The 19,469-nt window shown below is 39.4% G+C and overlaps 3 protein-coding genes across 3 annotated transcripts; 2 read left to right on the top strand and 1 right to left on the bottom strand.

The window, feature by feature from the left end:
* Positions 1-101: 101 nt before the first annotated feature.
* On the bottom strand, positions 102-11,546 carry LOC116604784 (putative protein TPRXL). The gene is made up of 4 exons (XM_032367659.2): positions 11,502-11,546; positions 5,042-5,104; positions 1,389-1,584; positions 102-1,017 (listed from the first exon to the last, which is right to left on the bottom strand). The coding sequence occupies exon 4, from the start codon at positions 1,002-1,004 to the stop codon at positions 621-623; it is 384 nt and encodes a 127-aa protein (XP_032223550.2). The 5' UTR covers positions 1,005-1,017; positions 1,389-1,584; positions 5,042-5,104; positions 11,502-11,546; the 3' UTR covers positions 102-620.
* Positions 9,449-17,209, top strand: LOC116604783 (uncharacterized skeletal organic matrix protein 7). The gene is made up of 5 exons (XM_032367653.2): positions 9,449-9,821; positions 11,470-11,720; positions 13,077-13,152; positions 13,685-13,943; positions 16,491-17,209. Exons 1-5 carry the CDS (start codon positions 9,731-9,733, stop codon positions 16,759-16,761), a joined length of 948 nt encoding a protein of 315 aa, XP_032223544.1. The 5' UTR covers positions 9,449-9,730; the 3' UTR covers positions 16,762-17,209.
* Positions 17,131-18,135, top strand: LOC125560746 (nacrein-like protein C1). Its single transcript, XM_048723078.1, has 2 exons — positions 17,131-17,240; positions 17,775-18,135. The coding sequence occupies exons 1-2, from the start codon at positions 17,131-17,133 to the stop codon at positions 18,133-18,135; spliced, it is 471 nt and encodes a 156-aa protein (XP_048579035.1).
* Positions 18,136-19,469: the final 1,334 nt, after the last annotated feature.

Consider the following 19,469-nt stretch of genomic DNA (forward strand, 5'->3'; position numbering starts at 1 on the left):
TATCATAAATGTTTGTTTGGCAGATTATATTTTACTGTTCATAAAAAGAACACAAGCATTTAACCGCAGCTAACAGTAATAAAATCAGAGAATGGAATAAATGATAATGCACACTGTTTCTTTATTAATGTAATCAGCAAAAAATAACATCAATAACACACGGCATTCACTAGGTATCAGGTGGTTTCGCCGACAAAACAGTCCGCCGACACTAAGTCCCCCAATTACTGCTGTTTTCGATTATTTTGCGAGCTCACACCGACTATTTGCAGCAGTTCTGGCTTTCATAATTCAAAATTCTTGAAGTTTTTCATTGGACAGCACTGGAATGGTTTTTATTTCACGCCACGTCTCTGCAAGGGTGCTGGCCATTCAAAAAAACACCAAACTTGATTTTATTAGTTTAAATGACGAAAGCCATTCAGTGGATTAGCAGCAGCTGTAAAATTTTGACAAGAGTTTTCAGAATTCGAACATTGCAGGAAAACTTGCAGAAGCACTTTCTATGACTTTGCTTTCTATAGATGTATAGAGCAGTCAGGGGGTATGCGGCTTTTTACTTGCTTCCACATTAAAACTAAAATAGGAACCGAAACAAAAACAGTATGTTAACCAAGGCTTTAACGACCTCCGTTCAATAAAGCTATTAGAAGAGACCCACACATGATAGTAATAACCAACAAAGCCGGCGAATTCGTGTCAGGGGGGCTACTGGACGGAGTAGACGGGTTCGCAGATGATGCCCTGTGAGTAGAAGAGTCGGTGACAGGACCTGTGCCACCAGTGGTAGTTAGGGTACTGTCTGGTTCGGTAGAGGTGGAGCGGTCGGGTGATGGGGAAATAGCCGCAGTGGTAAGGGGCATGGTCTGGGGGTTGGAGTGAGGTGGACTTGAGGATGCAAGAGGGTTGGTGCTCGCAGTAGGGAACTCCCCTCCCATGTTGCAGTTGTCACTTTGGCAGCACTTCAGATTACAGGTGACGAGGTAGCCATCAGAAAACACCATCTTTACACCAGTTCTGACAGCAAAGCAAAGGACTATAAGCATATTCAGGCGGGTACACGAGGGGGGGGGGGGGGGGGTGCGCAGGATTTCAAAATAGCGGGTGGCGGGTGGATAATGGCCGGATAGACGACTTATAAGTGATCAAGTGGTTCTTGGTAGGTCAAATAGATCTAAAAATACTTCACTCTAAATTGGATTTGTCGCGTCAGCAAAGTCAAGCAGGCGAAGGAACATGGACAATACCTTCCGTTCCTCAGGCATTTCTTTTCTTTAAACAGTAACTTTTCACTTTTCACTAAAAAATGTGCGTGGATATCCACCTAATCCCCCCCCCCCCTACCCCCACACACCCGTATCCGCCCCTGTTATTGCTGCGGCCCTTACCTGTTTAAGAAATTGCATGCTTGCTCGTTCGTGTCACAGGGTGCACATCCCTTGATAAACCCGTTAACAAACTGACTGCCATCCCAAAGGCGGCCCGTGGCGCGGAAGCAATAATCTCCCCACAAGCAACTTTGCGGATTGTCGGAGCAGCCAGACTCGGTCCTTGCCGTGCATTGACTGCAACTCAGCGCAGATGCTAAGACAGAACGACAACACTATTCAAATTGAACAGAAAAACAAGAACATAACTAACATAAAGTATGTTGTCCTTATTCGGAATGGGAAACTTGGGCAAGCACGTGAGAATCATATCAATCAATGGCTGTCGTTTTTCTAAATGGTCGTAAATAGCCTGGGGCGAGCGCGCAGGAGACCTGTGATATTCTAAAACAATAGGGACTAGGCTCCAGTAGTAAACACAAATTCCTGCAAGTTTACGTGGAAATTCTACGTGGCAGTCGGACGAGGGTACGAAAAACGAAAAAAAGAATAAAATGCACTGCAAGTTTATGTAAAATTTTTCAAAACGTTTTAGCTGGCAAAAGAAGATTGGTATGCAATCTCCTTAAATGGCGATGACCGTGATAAAAAACGAATTGCAAATTTTAAAACAAATAGTTTATTCTATGAAGTCGTATTAATAGCTCATTTCACTGGTTCCTTAAAACCGAGTCCCTGTCAAACGCGGTAGCTGAACAAAATGCTACTAGTCGTCCCCCTAACTTCAGAAAAGTTGAAAGCTTATTAGCAAAACTAATATGTTACGTTACTTGCTGCATGACAAAGTCATATCGTTTTGCAAACAATAATCGGATTCTGCCCATTGTGTCCTTGCCGTAAGGGAACTTCTATGAGGTGACCTCTTTCCTTAAACGCCCGTCCCTAAACAACACAATTTTTTTGAGTGAACAGATGATAATAGCGATTCACCCCCCCACCCCTCTTCACCTAAATGCCTGCCCCCACCCTCCCTTCATGGTCATGTTGTTGCCACTACCTTTGAAGAACATCAAATAATGCCCTTGATATGCAAGTTATCTTGAGTATATCTTTTTTAACGCATCCCAAATGCTAGTGTTTCCGGGTGTTTTTTCTAAGGCTCCCCTATGTAGTCAACAAAAATTGCGTCGCCTGAGGGTGACCGATTAAAAGATATACTAACCCCCTCCCCCCCCCCCCCCCCCTTCATGCGTCGCCATTTTGCCCCTTAAGGTATTCTTAAGCTGCACTCGCTTTTTTCACTTTTTTTTATTTATTTCTATAATTCTCATTAAGTAAATCAAAATAAAATGAGCTTCGGGTCATGGTGGCCGTGAAGTTAAAAAAAACTGTGGTTAAGGTGATGGTTTAGGATTTGCATCTGTCACCAGCTGCAACCGCTAAAATTCTAACGCGGCTCTCAGTAGAAATGGGATTACCAAAATGACAGACGAGTAATAGCAATAGCTCTTAGGTATTATCACTTTTTGATATATCCTTCACGGGAACTTCATAAAACCAGCGATTCTGATTGGTTCTCAATCCCTGAACGTTGTAACAATTTCTTAAAATCATTATCGAATCTTGTTTATAACCTTTTAAGAAGTACTTAAGCTTTGCATTGGAACAGAAATTACAGTAATTGCAGAATTAAAGTAAACCCCTTGAACACTTCTACTGGATAATTAGACAAATCCATTATCTTTATGGAACATCATTCTAAAACTCCCTAGTGTCTTTGGATATTTTCCTGTCTTTCTTTTTTCTAAGCGCGCAACAATTTCACGTTTGGTTATATACATTTGGAGACCAAAGAGAGCAAGCTGTTTAAATGATAATATTATATAAACAACAATAATTCCCATCGAGCTCAGTAAAACAGTGGTGAATAGTAATATAGATGTAACCCTAATCTGACACCAATATACTATATACTCATTTGTAGTTAATTGTTAATCATAACTTAATAATATCGAATAGTCGGAGTGCAGATATTGCCGTGGCATTTATAAAGGCTGACTATTTTTTATAAGAAATGATAAATCTTAATGTAATTCTAAATTAGATTTTCACAATGTTTCAGTTTGGAGCACTGCAAATCATTTTAATTTCAATGCAACATATATAAAAAAAAAACATTTCTAATTTATAATTTCCATCGAAGAAGTCAGTATTTGAAAAGTATTTCTTACCTTGTAATGCAAGTAACAGATTAATCAGAAAAAGAAGTAAAAGCCCCCTTTTCATGGCGTAAGTTTGAATTTCTAAACGTCCAAACTGGCTCAGCAGTGTATACTAAGAAATGCAGGATGACTTCACATAAAGAAAGTGAACGGATTCATGGGGCGGTGGTGTCAGATGTCTCGAAGCGAAATACAGTTATTAGCCAATCAAGCTTTTAAATGAATGTGAATGCTGAAGCGGATATATTTTTTATCAACGACATAGACAAACGCAGAGACGTTGCTTTCCTTTCGCGTCAGCGTTGGTATTGTTTAGCTAGACCACAAATATATAAAGAGTTAATTGAATTTTGCATTAGAAAATTACCACTTGATCACAATAATAAACTTAACTAAATTCTCAAAGGAGATCCACCGAAGATTTGTAATTACTTACAGCTAATAAAAAGATACAATGCAAAATATAACATCCAATATCAGAAAAGGCAGCATTGTGACTGATTATCCCTTACATGGTCAACATATTCAAATTACAGTATAAACCTCGATATAACGATATTGCAAAAACTGACAAATTATATTGTTTTATCCTTATATCGTTATATATCGAAACTCTCAATATCTGGGAAGGCGACAAAAAAACGTTAAATCGGGAGACAATATTTATATTAGTTACCTATTTTTTTTCAATTTTTTAGTTATCAAGAAATTTTGCCTAAAAGAAACTAAGCAGCAATTTCGTCTTTCTTTTTTAATTCGTTTTTAACGAAGCTATTTAGGACTTTTTGCGGTTAGCGGGGTTGTGTCACTCGTGGCTAATCGTCGACTTAAGTGTAACCCATAGCCAATCATAACTCTTCTAATATCACTTTAATATCACAAATCTTGGCCAATCAAATCAAACGTTTTAGCGAAAAAGCCCGCGAATTGTCAGCGGTTTTCCAAACCATGTAAAAAAAAAAAAAAAAACATGGCGGTCGTAGTTGAGTTCTTTAAAGGTTAAGACTATGATTTAACGTCATTCCTGCCTTTCTTGCCAATTATAAATCGAGCCACATTCGATAAATAGCTATCTGAATGCAAGGTTTCGCTTTAAAGTCCGTTCGTTATCAGTTCAAATTTCACGATATATCATGTTGTCAACACACGAAACGCCACTTCCAATTTCCACTTCCCCTCTACTGCTGCTGGCCGTGCACCAAATTCTTTGTTTATTTCTTGCATGCATGCTTGCTGAATCAGCTCCAACACACTCTTGATCTTATAATTTAAGCTTCGGAATTTATAAGTACTTCGCTATGAGTAGCATCGCTTCCAATGTCTCCATGAATAACATGTCTAGACTGAACTTCGTTTGGCAAGTGCAGGAATCAGTTTATTAAATGTCTGTAAGCAAAATCACCCAAGGAGGGCTAGAAGGCCCCTTTCCATCAATGGTATCTGGGTCGACTGGTTGTCCCCAGGGAATCAATCAGATGGGCATTGACTTACCTGAAGCAGTTATTCCAACATCACAGTAGTACCATTGTTTACACTCGTCTAAGACAAAATACCCTATATATAAATAAAACAAAATAAAGCCAAGAAATTTATTAGCTGTGGTCCATACTCTACATACCATTTTACCCTAAAGTGTGTTTAAAAAGTGCACCAAAACCAAGCTTTTGTATCAAATTACCTTGCCTTTTGATTAAAGTAGGCGTTTCACGGAGGCTGTGTTAACTATATGACAGGATCTCGTATAAAGCCCTGTGTACAAACTGCGCCAGCGACCTCCAAAAAGTTCGAACTCAATCAAAGTTTTGCCAACATGCCAACTCCCGCCAGCTACAATCGGCGCGAACATTTCTAGACCAACGTTCCGCCAGCGTTTGTACAGGACTTAAAAAACTAAAGTACTCGGTACCAGTTCCCGTAAAGACAACGTTTTCAAAAGCCGAAAGTCCGCTCTACCCTTTTCCACTGTTACTGGTTTCCAGGGTATCAAAAATACATGTGTACTATATTCTTACTTTATCGCAGTGTGAATGGATAATACTGAAATCGCAAAATAGATATGATTTAGTTTGAGCATAACGTTATTGTCTTTTACAATATATAATGTGTTTGCGGATTGGTTCTGTAGCCGGGTAAAGTCCAGTATCAGTGGTATTTGTTAAGTACTTGAAAATAATAATATTTAAGTCTGGTTTGTGTATTTGTTTGTTTTATTTCTCAACTTTTTTTTACACTAGACAGCTATCAATAATACATCATATGTCGCTTGTAGATATTTATTTTATCAGAAAAAAAGAGAAAGAATAGTAAATAATTTTAAAGGGCCTATCCAAGACAAGGGGACAAGGGGCGTGTACTGTTGCAATTTGTAATAGTCGTCGCAATTTGTAATAATTGTCGCAATTTGTAATAAGCGTCGCAATTTGTAATACCAACTGTCATCGCAATTTGTAACAAAGTTGTCGCAATTTGTAAAATACCTATCGCAATTTGTTATAAATGTGTATTTGTAATAAAAAAGCTGCCGCAATTTGTAATACGCACCCATCGCGATTTGTTATAAAAAAAGCTGTCGCAATTTGTAACACACCTCCGTCGAGATTTTAATAATCAGGTGTTATTACAGCGCGACCATGAAAACCGGAAATATGTATGGAATGTTTGTTCCGACCAATCACTCGCGAGATATTCAAACAGCCAACTAGAAACATGTCTCAACAAGGCTCAGTGTCTGAATTCTCGCGTCTGATTCGTCAGAAGACAATAAACATTCCACACATATTTTAGGTGTTCACGGTTTAACTGGTTGCGCTGTAAAAAGTTATAATTAAAAAACAACTTCAACAAGTAAAAATCTTAAATGACAAGAGTGACGTCATTTCCTTTTTTTTGCCCGGTTTATTCAACGCAAACCAGGACCTTTATTTGTAAGAATTTTTTTGATAAAAAAATACCAAGCAGTGTCCCTCAACTACCAGAATGCTGCGCGCGCTTTTTAACACTTTGTTCGGCGGCGTCCCTCAACTACCGACATGCAGCGCACGCAGTGCGTTATAACTGGAGTCGTCCATTGTTTTACCGTATTCTTTAAACATACTGTATAACCTATAACAACTATTTTTATCTTTATGGACTACAATCCATGCGCTTAAAACGAACTGTATGTGTAAGTACCGCGAGACAAATATAAAAATTATGAGCTGCGGAATACCAAATGCTCTAAACCACAACAGGAATATGAAAGCTTAAAAAAAGAATATCCACGCGGTAAGATAAAATATACTCGAATATACTTACTTGGTATTCTTTATCAGAAAAGAGCGCGCGCTCTTATAGCTGGAATCGCCCATTCTATAGTCTATAGGTTATGCTTTATATCATTCCCAGAAATAAGGGACATCAGCCAGCGGTTTCTCTGGGCTCACATTTTGCTAGGCCCGCGAGGAATAACAGCGGTATCACAAATAAAAACGAGTCCGGCCAGCACAGGGGCTTCCCTTTTGTTGTTACACTAGAAGTTTTTAATCAGGTTGACTAAAATTCCAAATAAAAGTAGTATTAGCGGTATTTAAACGTGCAAGGGACATCTCTGATTTGATACGTCCAATGATAATGGAAGTGCGGCAGTCTTGCTGAGGTTGGAAAACATTATATGCGCAAATTTAAAGAAAGTGTATTTTATAAAGGCTTTATGGTTCCCCTGTGTCTATCCCAGAAAGCCGTGGGGCCGTTTAAAAACAAAATGGAGAACGGACGAATGGAGAGAAATTGTTCTTGCGGAGCGCACCGTTTTCCTTGCTTCAGTCTGTATCTTAAAGACAACAATACTGGTTCCTGAACTAGGCATAACTACATCAAATGTTATTTCTTCGGGAACAAGATTGGAAGGCGCTACTGCCTATTTTATTGGCCAATTTGATAGAAAGATAGTCGATTTACCAATTTCGAGTCCTGCACCTGTGATGCGGCGAACAGTTCTACCTTTCAAACGACTACTTTTATGCCCGATTTCAATGAAATTACAGAGAATGTATGGAGGATTGTATACTCTCAAGCGAACAAAAGTGCAATGTCCAAGGAACAATTATAGGGCTTTCTCTGGCATCGTCTGAACGGAAAGTGTATCACACGAATGGCAAGGGTTTTTTTTCGAGTCCTGCATCGTGAGCACAAAATCTCTGAAACGAAAAAAATTGATAAATTGTGATGTCTCCCCACATTTCCTTATAATAAATGGCAGCCATTTTGACATTGTATGAGCATTATTACGCATGCGTGGCGGCCATGTTGTCTCTTATTTCTGGGAATGACTTAGTTGATTGTATTGATATATTATGGAGCTTTCGTCATTGCCTTTAGAAATGGATTTGTTAATTCGTCCATACTCTTTACTCGTTGCACCAGGGTTATGTCCATGGTTATGGCTCTACGAACATTAGTGAACATTGGATGCAATAAGATAAAAATCTTACAGATAAAGGGCCTGGTTTGCATTGAGTGAACCGAGCGTGGGGAAAAAATGAAAAAAGGATTCCTCGACATTCCCATGACGTCACCCTTGTTTAAGATTGATTTTCAGAGGGAAACATCGTTTTTCTTGTTGGAGGTTTTTAATTATAACTTTTTAATAAGACCTGATTATTACAAATCGCGACGGAGGTGTGTTACAAATTGCGACAGCTTTTTTTTTTTTATAACAAATCGCAATCGGTGCGTATAACAAATGGTGACAGCTTTTTATTACAAATTGCGACAACTTTATTACAAATTGCGACAGGTATTACACAGTGCGATAACTTTGTTACAAATTGCGATGACAGTTGGTATTACAAATTGCAACGTTTATTACAAATTGATGTGATGGATGTGTAAGCTTGTAAATGCCATCGTACATAAGCATTTTACACCATAACTTGGATTTTTAATATTCTGAGAAGCTATCGTCAACAATTTTAAAATGTTAAACAGCCTTCTGGCTTCCGTTCATCAAAACAACAAAATTACACTTTTTGATTGGCCGACGCCTTGCGGAAAGGTGGCATCATTAGAAACCATTTCAGTGCTGGCCAATGATTGCCTCAGAGATTTTGACTGTTTGAAATCGTCGGCGATAGTTCGCAGAATATTGAAAACTGCACAAGTAAAAGGTGAATTGTAAAATTCAAATGGGAAAAATTGTAATACATAAATGCCTTGCTCTTGCTTGAATATCATTGTACTGAATAGCATTATTATCCTTTCCATAAAATTTTCTGTTATTTTAGCGGGTGAGTTCCATTTTATGTTTTGCGAAAGCCGAAAATTGTCTCAAAACAAGATCATTATATTCCCCAATTTATCAATATTATAACACATACTTTGCGCCACATCAACATCAAAATACACCTATTTCAATAAAGGTTGTCAGTGCAATTGGCAAATGGCAGTTCTACGACCGAAAGTAACTATGCGTTTCGAAGAATATGGATAAATCAAAACAATTATCCATTACCAGGATAAGGTTACCAATGCGTAACTCTGACATTGCTGGACATTATTTAACACCTTTAATTTTACGAATAATTAGTACCTATAAGCCATTTACCATTTGCCATTCGCCATTTGCACTGACGACCTTTTGTGAAATAGGTATATGTAGCTTGTGGAAGCTCAGCAAGCTAATTTGAATTATTTTTTAGGGCAATAAAATGTGATACGAATAAAAGTACAAAATATATATATTTTTTCAAATCTTAATAAAGAGGGAAATATGCGATTTATTGTGAATTCTTGAGAATTTATTGTGAATATTTCTCAACGGCTATAAAATCAAATAACCTATTTTGCCGATGATTTACGGTATATATTCAATTACGACCATATGTCAATAATATCATTTCAATAACAATAACCGTGGAAAACACCTGCGTTAAGGCGCATTCGACGTCTTAATCTTAGCAATTTTCATTATTTTGCATACTCTAGTAAACAATGCTCAACTGATAAAATGAAAGCCTTTAAAGATTCTGAATGACAGAAGCAGCATGTAACCTACATGTTTAAAATAATCAACGAGAGTTCGCAGAATTGTGAAAACGGCAGTAAAATACGAAAACAGCTTATGCCCAGAAGGACATTGTCTTAACTAAACAGTTACTATAAAAGGAGGAGAAACTGCAGCAAAGTTTTGTATTTCTTACTAAAATGTCGAGTTCTCTGTGTCTGAAGAAAGGAGATAAAAGGGTGGCGATGGTGATGGTAATGGTGATAGCGACGGTTTTGCCTTATGTTGCTGGTGAGTAAAATTTGAAACAATCTACTTATACATTTCTTGCAAAATCAACTGTGCCGAAATAGCATCCAGAAATAGCATCCGAAATAGCCAACAAACATTAGTTTATAACATAATTTATCCCCACAATAAATGAGATTTTTTTTTCAACCTATCTTTTTGACAACAGGAAAGTATGAAAAAGATTTCTTTGAATAAGGGACGTTTGCTGAAATTAATATATAATTAATCGCAATTATCATCCAACTTTATAAAGTTTGACGGGCGCCGGACAAAATATATTTGACTAGAAAAGAACTATATTTCCTTTAAGATATTTCTAGAAGTTTTATTGAAAAAAATAAAAACAGCAGGATTGCTTTTTATCTTTTTATGTATGGTTTTGTATCCATGAAACAGTCACCGTAGACATATTGTATTTCAGAGCTATGCTTTCAGAAATATCGCGTGTTTTTAAGACCTGCATCACGAGCAAGATAAGAATTATATCTAAAATACCGCCCTTTATCACCCGCCAAAATGCCATAATACTTAGATCTTTTAAACTACTAAATACCCTTAACCAATAGAAGAACCTTGTGCTTTCTCTTTTTAATTCAGTATTTCATTTTTATCGTTTCTGACTTTTTAGTGTTTCGTCCATGAAAATTCACGAGAATCTCATTCCTTTCTTTCACTATCAAGTTTAAACACCTGGTTCCGGTATGAAAAAGGCACCCCTAGAGTAGTAGTGTGTCGTTGTACCGGTAGGAGCTCTGTATCTAAACTCAATCTTTTGTGAGACAAGAATAAGCCACAATAACAAGAACAGTGATCGGATGCTTTACGGATTAGCATATTGCTTGTTCGCCTCTCTGCTGGCGGCGGTCCCATCTCAAGCTCCTTACAACCCACACCACAACCCAATATAAACTTCACCTTTTTAAAGTCCCCATTTCTCCTCATATCAAGAAAATTTTGACAAAAATTGTCGTTTTTCCCAGACACGGTCACTTCCATATAAGGAAACTAATATATTCTTATTTGGAAAACCTGCAAGATTCTTGTCATTTTTTAGGCTGCCGTACCGCAGGTGCTTCGAAAACTTTATGAATTGTCTTCAGAAGAGAACAACTGTGACAGTGACCATTTTTATTGAAAGGAGAAAGCCTCTGAAGAGAAACTAAAATCCATCGGTACCAGACCCGTAAAACGACAACGGTTTCTTCATATGCCTCATCTCCCCTTCTCGGCGTCTTTGCTGTGTCCTGTTTTTAACTTTAGGCTTTGTTTCTGCCCGTTTGCTTCAATAGTTTGTTTTTATCGTTGTGTTCACGTGCCGACCTTATAAGTTCTGGCCGAAACCAAAGAACAAAATAATTCTATTCCCCTGCGTGTCGTGCGAAAGACGTGAATTAGTGCTGCTGCTTCTGGCAGCTTGCGGAGCTTTTAAAAAAATAGTCAGAACGGGGAAATCATTCACCCTCTACGCGTTTGAGTTCAATTGGTCTGACCGTCTCGTATGATGGTAAAATAAAAGAATAATTTTGTATTCAGCACGAATGGCTTGAAATGTAGAGGCGGAGAATAAGGGGGAAGTCTTAGCAGCAAATCAACGTTACGCTCTCAGAAATTCATGCTGTATTTACTTTCTTCTAAATACTGGCCGTAGGCGGATGCAAGAAAATGGTGTATGCTACAAACCTGATGGGGAAAGCTCTAATGAACCACGAATTTCGTTCAACCGAAGCTAACTCCGACAGCCACTGTAGCAGCTTGTGTTTCCATGACGACCGTTGTATTTCATACAATTTCGGTCCTATCATTGAATTCAAGGGGATATGTAACCTCAGCCATGCCGACCACCTCCAATACCCAGAAGACTTCGTTGACGCGCCCGAGCATTACTACAGCGCGGTTGAGGTGAGTCACGTGGGCGGCATTGATCTCGCTTATTTGTCTGTATTTAGTTTTGATCACTTACTGTTCTTTGGTTGGTTGCTTGCTTGTTTACCTATGATGCCTTTAGTTTAGCAATAAAGGTAGTAATGGACCCAGGACGGAGCAAGAGGTACTCCTGGTTATACTTGAAGAGCATTGGAGAGTCCACTATTAGAAACTTTCTGTTGACGATCCATTAGGTAGAAGTTGAACAATGATACTGTTGGCTGAGTCACTCAGAGAGATTGTAAATAGCAAGTTTCTTTAACATAATCTCGTAATCCACAAGATCGAATAGCTTTCGGTAGTCATTTAGTCTAAGTTCGTTGATCATCCCGTTGTCCATGTTGGTCAGAAAAACGTCCACTAAGTCAATCATTGTCATAATCGTCTCACAGGAGTGTTTAGGTCTAAATCCAGACTGGTAAGTGCTTAGTAGATGATTGTCATTCAGAAAGTTGTATAGCCTCAGGTGGACATGTCTCTAGAGGACTTTAGAGACAATGGGCAGAATGCTAATTTGTCTGTAGTTGTTCACGCTGAGATGGTCACCAGCTTTGAATACAGGAGTTACTACTTTTGCTAGTTTCCATGCCTAGATTGATGAATTTGCTAATTGGCGCAGCGATAACAGAAGCAGCGGAGCGGAGCAACTTAGCGCTGATCCCATCAAGCCCAGTGGCCTTGCGAACTTGAATGCCAGATAGATAGCTTATCACAAACTCAAACGTGATGTTCGGAATAGAGAAGGTTGTAGAAGGAGAGATTTTACCATTGACGAATGACCTTAAATGTTCGAAGCAGGTGTTGTCGAAGTTTTCAGTTGTACCAGTTCTGTATTTTCGATGCAACATTAGCGAAGAACTCATTGAATGCATTTGTCCCTTCCTGATCAGCGGCGTAGACAGGATTTTTAACAGGAGGGGGCCCAAAAAGGACTTTCAAGGCATTTTCTCCTGTATTTAAATAATGTCTGATAAATTTACTGTATTTTTGGCTGATAAAAGTGGAGGCATGTAATAACTCTCAACGCAAAATGTAGTATAACTAATTTTTTAAACGCGGAATGTGATAAGATAAGACCGCCAATTACTCACAGTATCGCGGCTTTATAAACCAGAAATGATTTACCATCCAGTTTGCTGACAGAATCAAAGCAAAGTGTTTATAGAGACCGTGGCCAACAGTAGATTCGAGAGACTACTACAACTTCTTAGAACAGATTTTTGCATTAGGTTTAATCTTATCTGATGTTTTACATTTTTTGTTATATTTGCTTTTTGTTTCCTTCGCATACCTTTTACCCAAAAGCAATTAAAATTTGCATTTCTCTGCCAGAATTCCTGTGACTGCACGAAGGACCAGATCTGTCGACTTAACTTCTTGGACGGCACGCACCATTGCGATTTCAACGGTATGTGATCGACACGGTCAATTAAACGTTTCCCGAGTGTTGATTGTTTTTATGGTGAAAAAGATTGCTACGGGTTTCCACCAACATAATGGCCGTAGCAGGGGGTGGGGCACTGGGGGCACGTGCCCCCAATATTTCCAAAAATGATAAGGAAATGACAAGTAGGGGCATAGCTGTGCCCCCATTGTTTTCTGCGGCTATGCGTAGTAAACCTTTGCGCTGTGCTTTTGATAGTGGCCCACGAGATAAGCGTAAATGCGGGCTGTGAAAACCGCAAAACTGCACAGAAAAACCTCGAAACACAAGCTGTATCGAAAAACACCGTAAAACATATCGCAACATCGAGTCAGAATAAGCCAATAGCCATAGACCGCACAGTCTAAAGAAACTGCAATACCGTGAAAATGTAAAAGAAAAAAAAACATTGACATAACCCTGTAAAATGCACAAGGAGGAATCATAAACAGATGCCTGAGAAAGGCTGAACTTCAAGTGTCACGCTGTTCAATGGTTGTGATTTGTGTTATTATAGAAACGTCATTCCATCGTTGTCACGCCTTCAATACATCATCAGACGGTGTCATACAACTCGAAGCAACTCATTCATCCTGGCCAGCGGACGGCTTCTGCAGAGTAGACTTTACGCCTACGAGCATCGTCACTGGTCAGCAGTATAGCATCACCGTTGACCTGCGCGCTAGGCATGTCTCCCATGACACAACTCGAGGTGTACATCCGGGAGTTGCGTTTAACATGGTTGACGGCGACAACTTCGACGTTGTGTATTTCAGGTATAGAGTAGAACTACCCCGCCCTCTCCCTTGATACCTACATAATCGAGCTTACTCGAGCTACCTGCTCATATTCTACCCTTTTAACTTGATTTCTAGTGTATGTTAACTCTCGCCTTACCTGACACCCCGATATTAAGGGCGCCTCGTTATCACGGACACCCAAGGTCACCTCGTTATCGCTGACACCCCAGGTCACCTCGTTATCACGGACACCATATCAAACATATTCCCCATAGATAGTCTCCTTCGTTTGTATTGCCTTATATGGACATTGATGCCCATATTAAAAAGAGATAAAGATAAAACGCTCCCTGATCTCCAAAAAATATGGTGAAAAATGCTAATTCCTGTCAATTTGAGACTCGCGGCAAATCTTTTTCTTACTAATCTTAAAAAGCCCTGATACTCAGCCCTCCAAGAGATTGACCTCGCTATCATGGACATCCTAATATTAGGGCACCTCGTTATCACGGAAATCCCAATATAAGAGACACCTCGTTATCACGAAACTATTAGTATTAGGAACAACTTGTTATCACGGACTTTCCAGTATTAGGAACACCTCGTTATCACGAACATCACAATATTAGGAACACCCCGTTATCACGGACAATCCAGTATTATGGACACCTCGTTATCAAGGACAACCTAATATTTTGGGCCACCTCGTTATCACGAACATCTTAGTATTAGAAACACCTACTCACCACGGACATCCCAGTATTTGGAACACCTAGTTATCACGGACATCCCAGTATTAGGAACACCTAGTTATCACGGATATCTTAATATAAGGGACACCATGTTATCAAGGACAACCTAATATTGGGGACACCTCGTTATCACGGACAATCCAGTATTATGGACACCTCGTTATTAAGGACAACCTAATATTTTGGGCCACCTCGTTATCACGAACATCTCAGTATTAGAAACATCTACTCACCACGGAGATCCCAGTATTTGGAACACCTAGTTATCACGGACATCCGAATATCAGAAACCCCTTGTTATCACGGATATCTTAATATCAGAAACCCCTTGTTATCACGGATATCTTAATATCAGAAACCCCTTGTTATCACGGATATCTTAATATCAGAAACCCCTTGTTATCACGGATATCTTAATATCAGAAACCCCTTGTTATCACGGATATCTTAATATAAGGGACACCTTGTTATCAAGGACAACCTAATATTGGGGGCACCTCGTTATCACGGACATCTCAGTACAAGGAACACCTCGTTATTACGTACATCCCAGTACTAGGAACACCTCGTTATCACGGACATTTCAGTATCAGGAGCAGCTCGTTATGACGGACATCTCAATATAGGGGACACCTGTTTATCATGGGCATCTGAATTTTAGGGACCCCTCGTCCCCCTCGGGGGGAGGCTCTTTAAAACCCCCTTCCGGGAAAATTGCTATAACTTCTTAACCATAGAAGCTAAGAGGTTTAAAATTGGTGACTTTTCCTAAAATCTATCTGCGGATGTTTTGATGCCATTGACATGTCGAGGAGACGCTCCATGTTATTATGGCAACCAGCGTTTTACACATAAGTAGTTTTACACATAACTAAAAAGTAGTGATTTTTTGTTTATATTTTGGTCCTGTTTCTTAGATTTAAATGCCTCTTTTGACTTTATAAGTTTGTTTAGGTGTCAAGTTTCAAGATATTTGGGGGAGTGGGGTGGGTAAATTTTGCTTTCTCACAGCTGTTGTTAAAAATGTCACTAGATTTACTAGATGACACTTTTAAAGCTAATACCATGCATGTATGATTGATATGAGCAGTAATACATGCACACCGAAGCTTTTTTGTAATAATTACTGATTTCTTTTTCTTTTGCAAAAATCTTTAGATTTTAGATCCAAGATGGTGGACCGAAGATGGCGGAAATTCTTCCAAAAAAATTGATTAATAAACGTTTTTATGGCCTTTTTGCATTGTAAAACCGTTAAAAAGTTGATTTTGACATATCTAGATGATGTAAAATGATTTCAACCATATATCTGATAATTTAGGCAATATTTGAAATAATATCTAAACAACATATTTATGACGTCATTATGACGTCATAATTGACTCGACCACATCCAAAAAAAAGGCGTGACGATTCTTTGCATGCTGGTGATCATTGTGGTCTGGTGATTAGAGTGGCCCTTTTACCCCCCCCCCCCCCTCCCCCCTCCCAGTCGCAGACAGCGCAAAATAGCTCAGTCTGAATAGGGTTAAGATACCACACGCATAAACCTGACGTACAAAGAAATACTGATATTATAGGCTGTCCTATTACAATAACTAGATTATGGTCACTTATGGTGTCCGTATGCTAATACGGACACCATACGTATGCTAATACAGACATGATGGATTTGTATTCCAATTTGGGCTGTGTTTATCTTACACGATTATAAGGATAAAAATAATTTTAGTTTATGATTATTTTTTAGAGAAAAAAACTTAAGCCGCAGAATCATTTCTCTGTCGTCGTCTCGTCTGTGTATTTAACTCAAGCTCGTTTACTTCATCAGGCCCCATAGCGTGAGTACCTGCTTTCAGCCTGGATCAGTACGAGCTGGCGCTTTCTCTGGAAAACAATCGTCATCTTGTGGCTCGCAACACCCCGGCCGGGATGAGTGGTTCTCAGTTTCACTTTCTGTAACGCAATCCTCTGTCACGGTGAAAATCAACAGTGTTGTTGTAGGAACCTTCAGCCCAACGTTCCCTTTGAAAAGACAAGGTGCCGCCGTGGTTGTAAATGGTTACGATACGGTGCTCTATGTGCGCAACTATCAAGCCTAGTCTTTCTCTCTCTTTTATTCTATTATTGTTTTTCACCTTCTCCCTTTTGCTTTTTAATTTCCCTGTATATTTTCTTTCATATTTGTTTATTTCTTTTCTATCTTTTTTTCCTTATTTCGTTGCTCCGGTGCCTTTTTTGTTTGGCTTATGGACTATTATTTTTCATATTTTTTTATTTACTTAGATTAACATTTTTACTCACCTTCTTCTGATTACTTACTTCGCTTGTACCGTATCTAAATTACCCATTTTCTTATTGTTTCTGTTTTCCTCTTTTATTCAACTTTTATTTCATTTGACACTTTTTATACCTTCTCCTTTCATTTTTGTTTTATTTCATTTTACTCACTCTTACTTCGCTCAGCAATGATGATTGAGGGTGATTGCAATAGTCTGTCCGTTAAGGATTACTCGGATGATGGCAATGATATGTACGGAAAAAAAGAAACTCTGATAGCACCAACAAACCCTTGTCCGAGGTAGACACCTCCAATAGTGACACTATCAGGGATTGACAACTTCTGTAATAGCAATATCTTGTCCAGAACAGACTCTTGGATAATGGTAAACACCGTCCGAGATTAACAACTCGGTAGCGACAACACTCCGTCCGGGATAGACCACTCAAAAAGAAACAATACCCTTTCCGGGATAGACCACTCAGATAATGACAATCTCCGTCCGAGATTAACAACTCGATAGCGACAATATTTCGTCCGGGATAGACCACTCCTATAATAGCAATATACTAACCGGAACAGACCACTCGGATAATGGCAATTGTCTGTCCGGGATATAACACTCGGATAATGACTATACTCTGTCCGGCAAAGACCACTAGGATAATTACTATACTCTGTCCAATATTGACCACATAGATAATAGCAACACTCTGTCCGGGAAAGACCAGTCGGATAATGTCTATTCTCTGTCCGGGATAGACCACTCGGATAATGACAACAATCTGTCCGGGATAGACCTCTCTGGTAGCTGTAATAATCTGTCCGGGATAGACCGAGTGGCAATACTCTGTACGGGATAGACCACTCGGATAATAGCAATACTCTGTACGGGATAGACCACTGGGATAATGGCAATACTCTGTACGGGATAGACCACTCGGATAATGGCAATACTCTGTCCGGGATAGACCACTCGGATAATGGCAATACTCTGTCCGGGATAGACCACTCGGATAATGGCTATACTCTGTACGGGATAGACCACTCGGATAATGGCTATACTCTGTACGGGATAGACCACTCGGATAATGGCAATACTCTGTCCGGGATAGACCACTCGGATAATGGCTATACTCTGTACTGGATAGACCACTCGGATAATGGCAATACTCTGTACGGGATAGACCACTAGGATAATGGCAATAGTCTGTATGGGATAGACCACTCGGATAATGGCAATACTCTGTACGGGATAGACCACTCGGAAAATGTCTATACTCTGTCCAGAATAGACCACTCGGATAATGACTTTACCCTGCCCGGAATAGACCACTCGGATAATGACAATAATATGTCCGGGATAGACCTCTCGGATAACGAGACAATAACCTGCCTGGGATAGTCCACCCCTCGAATATACTGTCCGGAACATACCACCCAGATAATGGCAATAATCTGTCCTGTATGGACCACTCGGATAATGACAATACCCTGTCCGTGATAGACCACACGGGTAGCTGCAATACTGTGTCCGAGATAATCCACTCGGATAATGACTATACTTTGTCCGGGATAGACCAATCGGATAATGGCAATACTCTGTCCGGGAAAGACCAATCGGATAATGGCAACACTCTGTCCGGGATGGACAACTCGGATAATGGCAATACTCTGACCGAGAAAGACCACGTGGATAATGGAAATACTCTGTCCGGGATAGACCACCCGGATAATGACTATACTCTGTCCGGGATAGACCACTTGGAAAATGGCAATAATCTGTCCGGGATAGACCACTGGGATAATGGCAATACTATTAAATAACTTTTAATACTTTTAAAAAAGGAACTCTCGAATTTGACATAGCTCGATAGCTCCAGGCGAGTACACAGGCTGAGAAGGGTGCGCAGCCATATAGGTTTCAAATGGAAAAAGTTTTTTTATGAACAGCCTACCCCCCCCCCCCCCCGTCCCGCCACACATTTCGCACCCTCCAAGAAAAATCTTGGGTACAGGCGACCCTTTTTTCAAAACACCCGAGAATTTTCGGGCCCGAAAACATTATTTTGCATTTTTGCTAAAAAATTCGCATGTTTTCCTTTTGGAGAACCGCATTCATGTTTGAGAACAGATTTTACTTCCTCTTGGTTCGAATTCCAAATGATTACACTCAATAGGGCTATTTTCGAAGTTTTTTTGAAGCCTAAAAGTTACCCGAAAATTCTTGGGTGAGTGCGAGGTTCCGAGAACTTTCTTAATATTTAAGCCATATAAATTTCGGGCCCGAGAAGTACGGGAAAGATCAAAATCCATAAATAGAATCATCCTTTACATGAATCTTTGTGGTAAAATACGATGTTTGACGATATTTCAACACATTTAGATACCATAAATTTTATAGAAATTAGCCAGGTTTTCAAATTTAAGGAATAAAACGTTTCGGGCCCGAGAATTGATTATTGATAATCAAGTGTATTACAGCCGCATTGTCACCAGTTCACTTCCGGAGGTCCGAATGAAACCATG

The sequence above is a fragment of the Nematostella vectensis genome, chromosome 15 (genome assembly GCF_932526225.1).
Source record: "Nematostella vectensis chromosome 15, jaNemVect1.1, whole genome shotgun sequence".
Classification (NCBI taxonomy): domain Eukaryota; kingdom Metazoa; phylum Cnidaria; class Anthozoa; order Actiniaria; family Edwardsiidae; genus Nematostella; species Nematostella vectensis.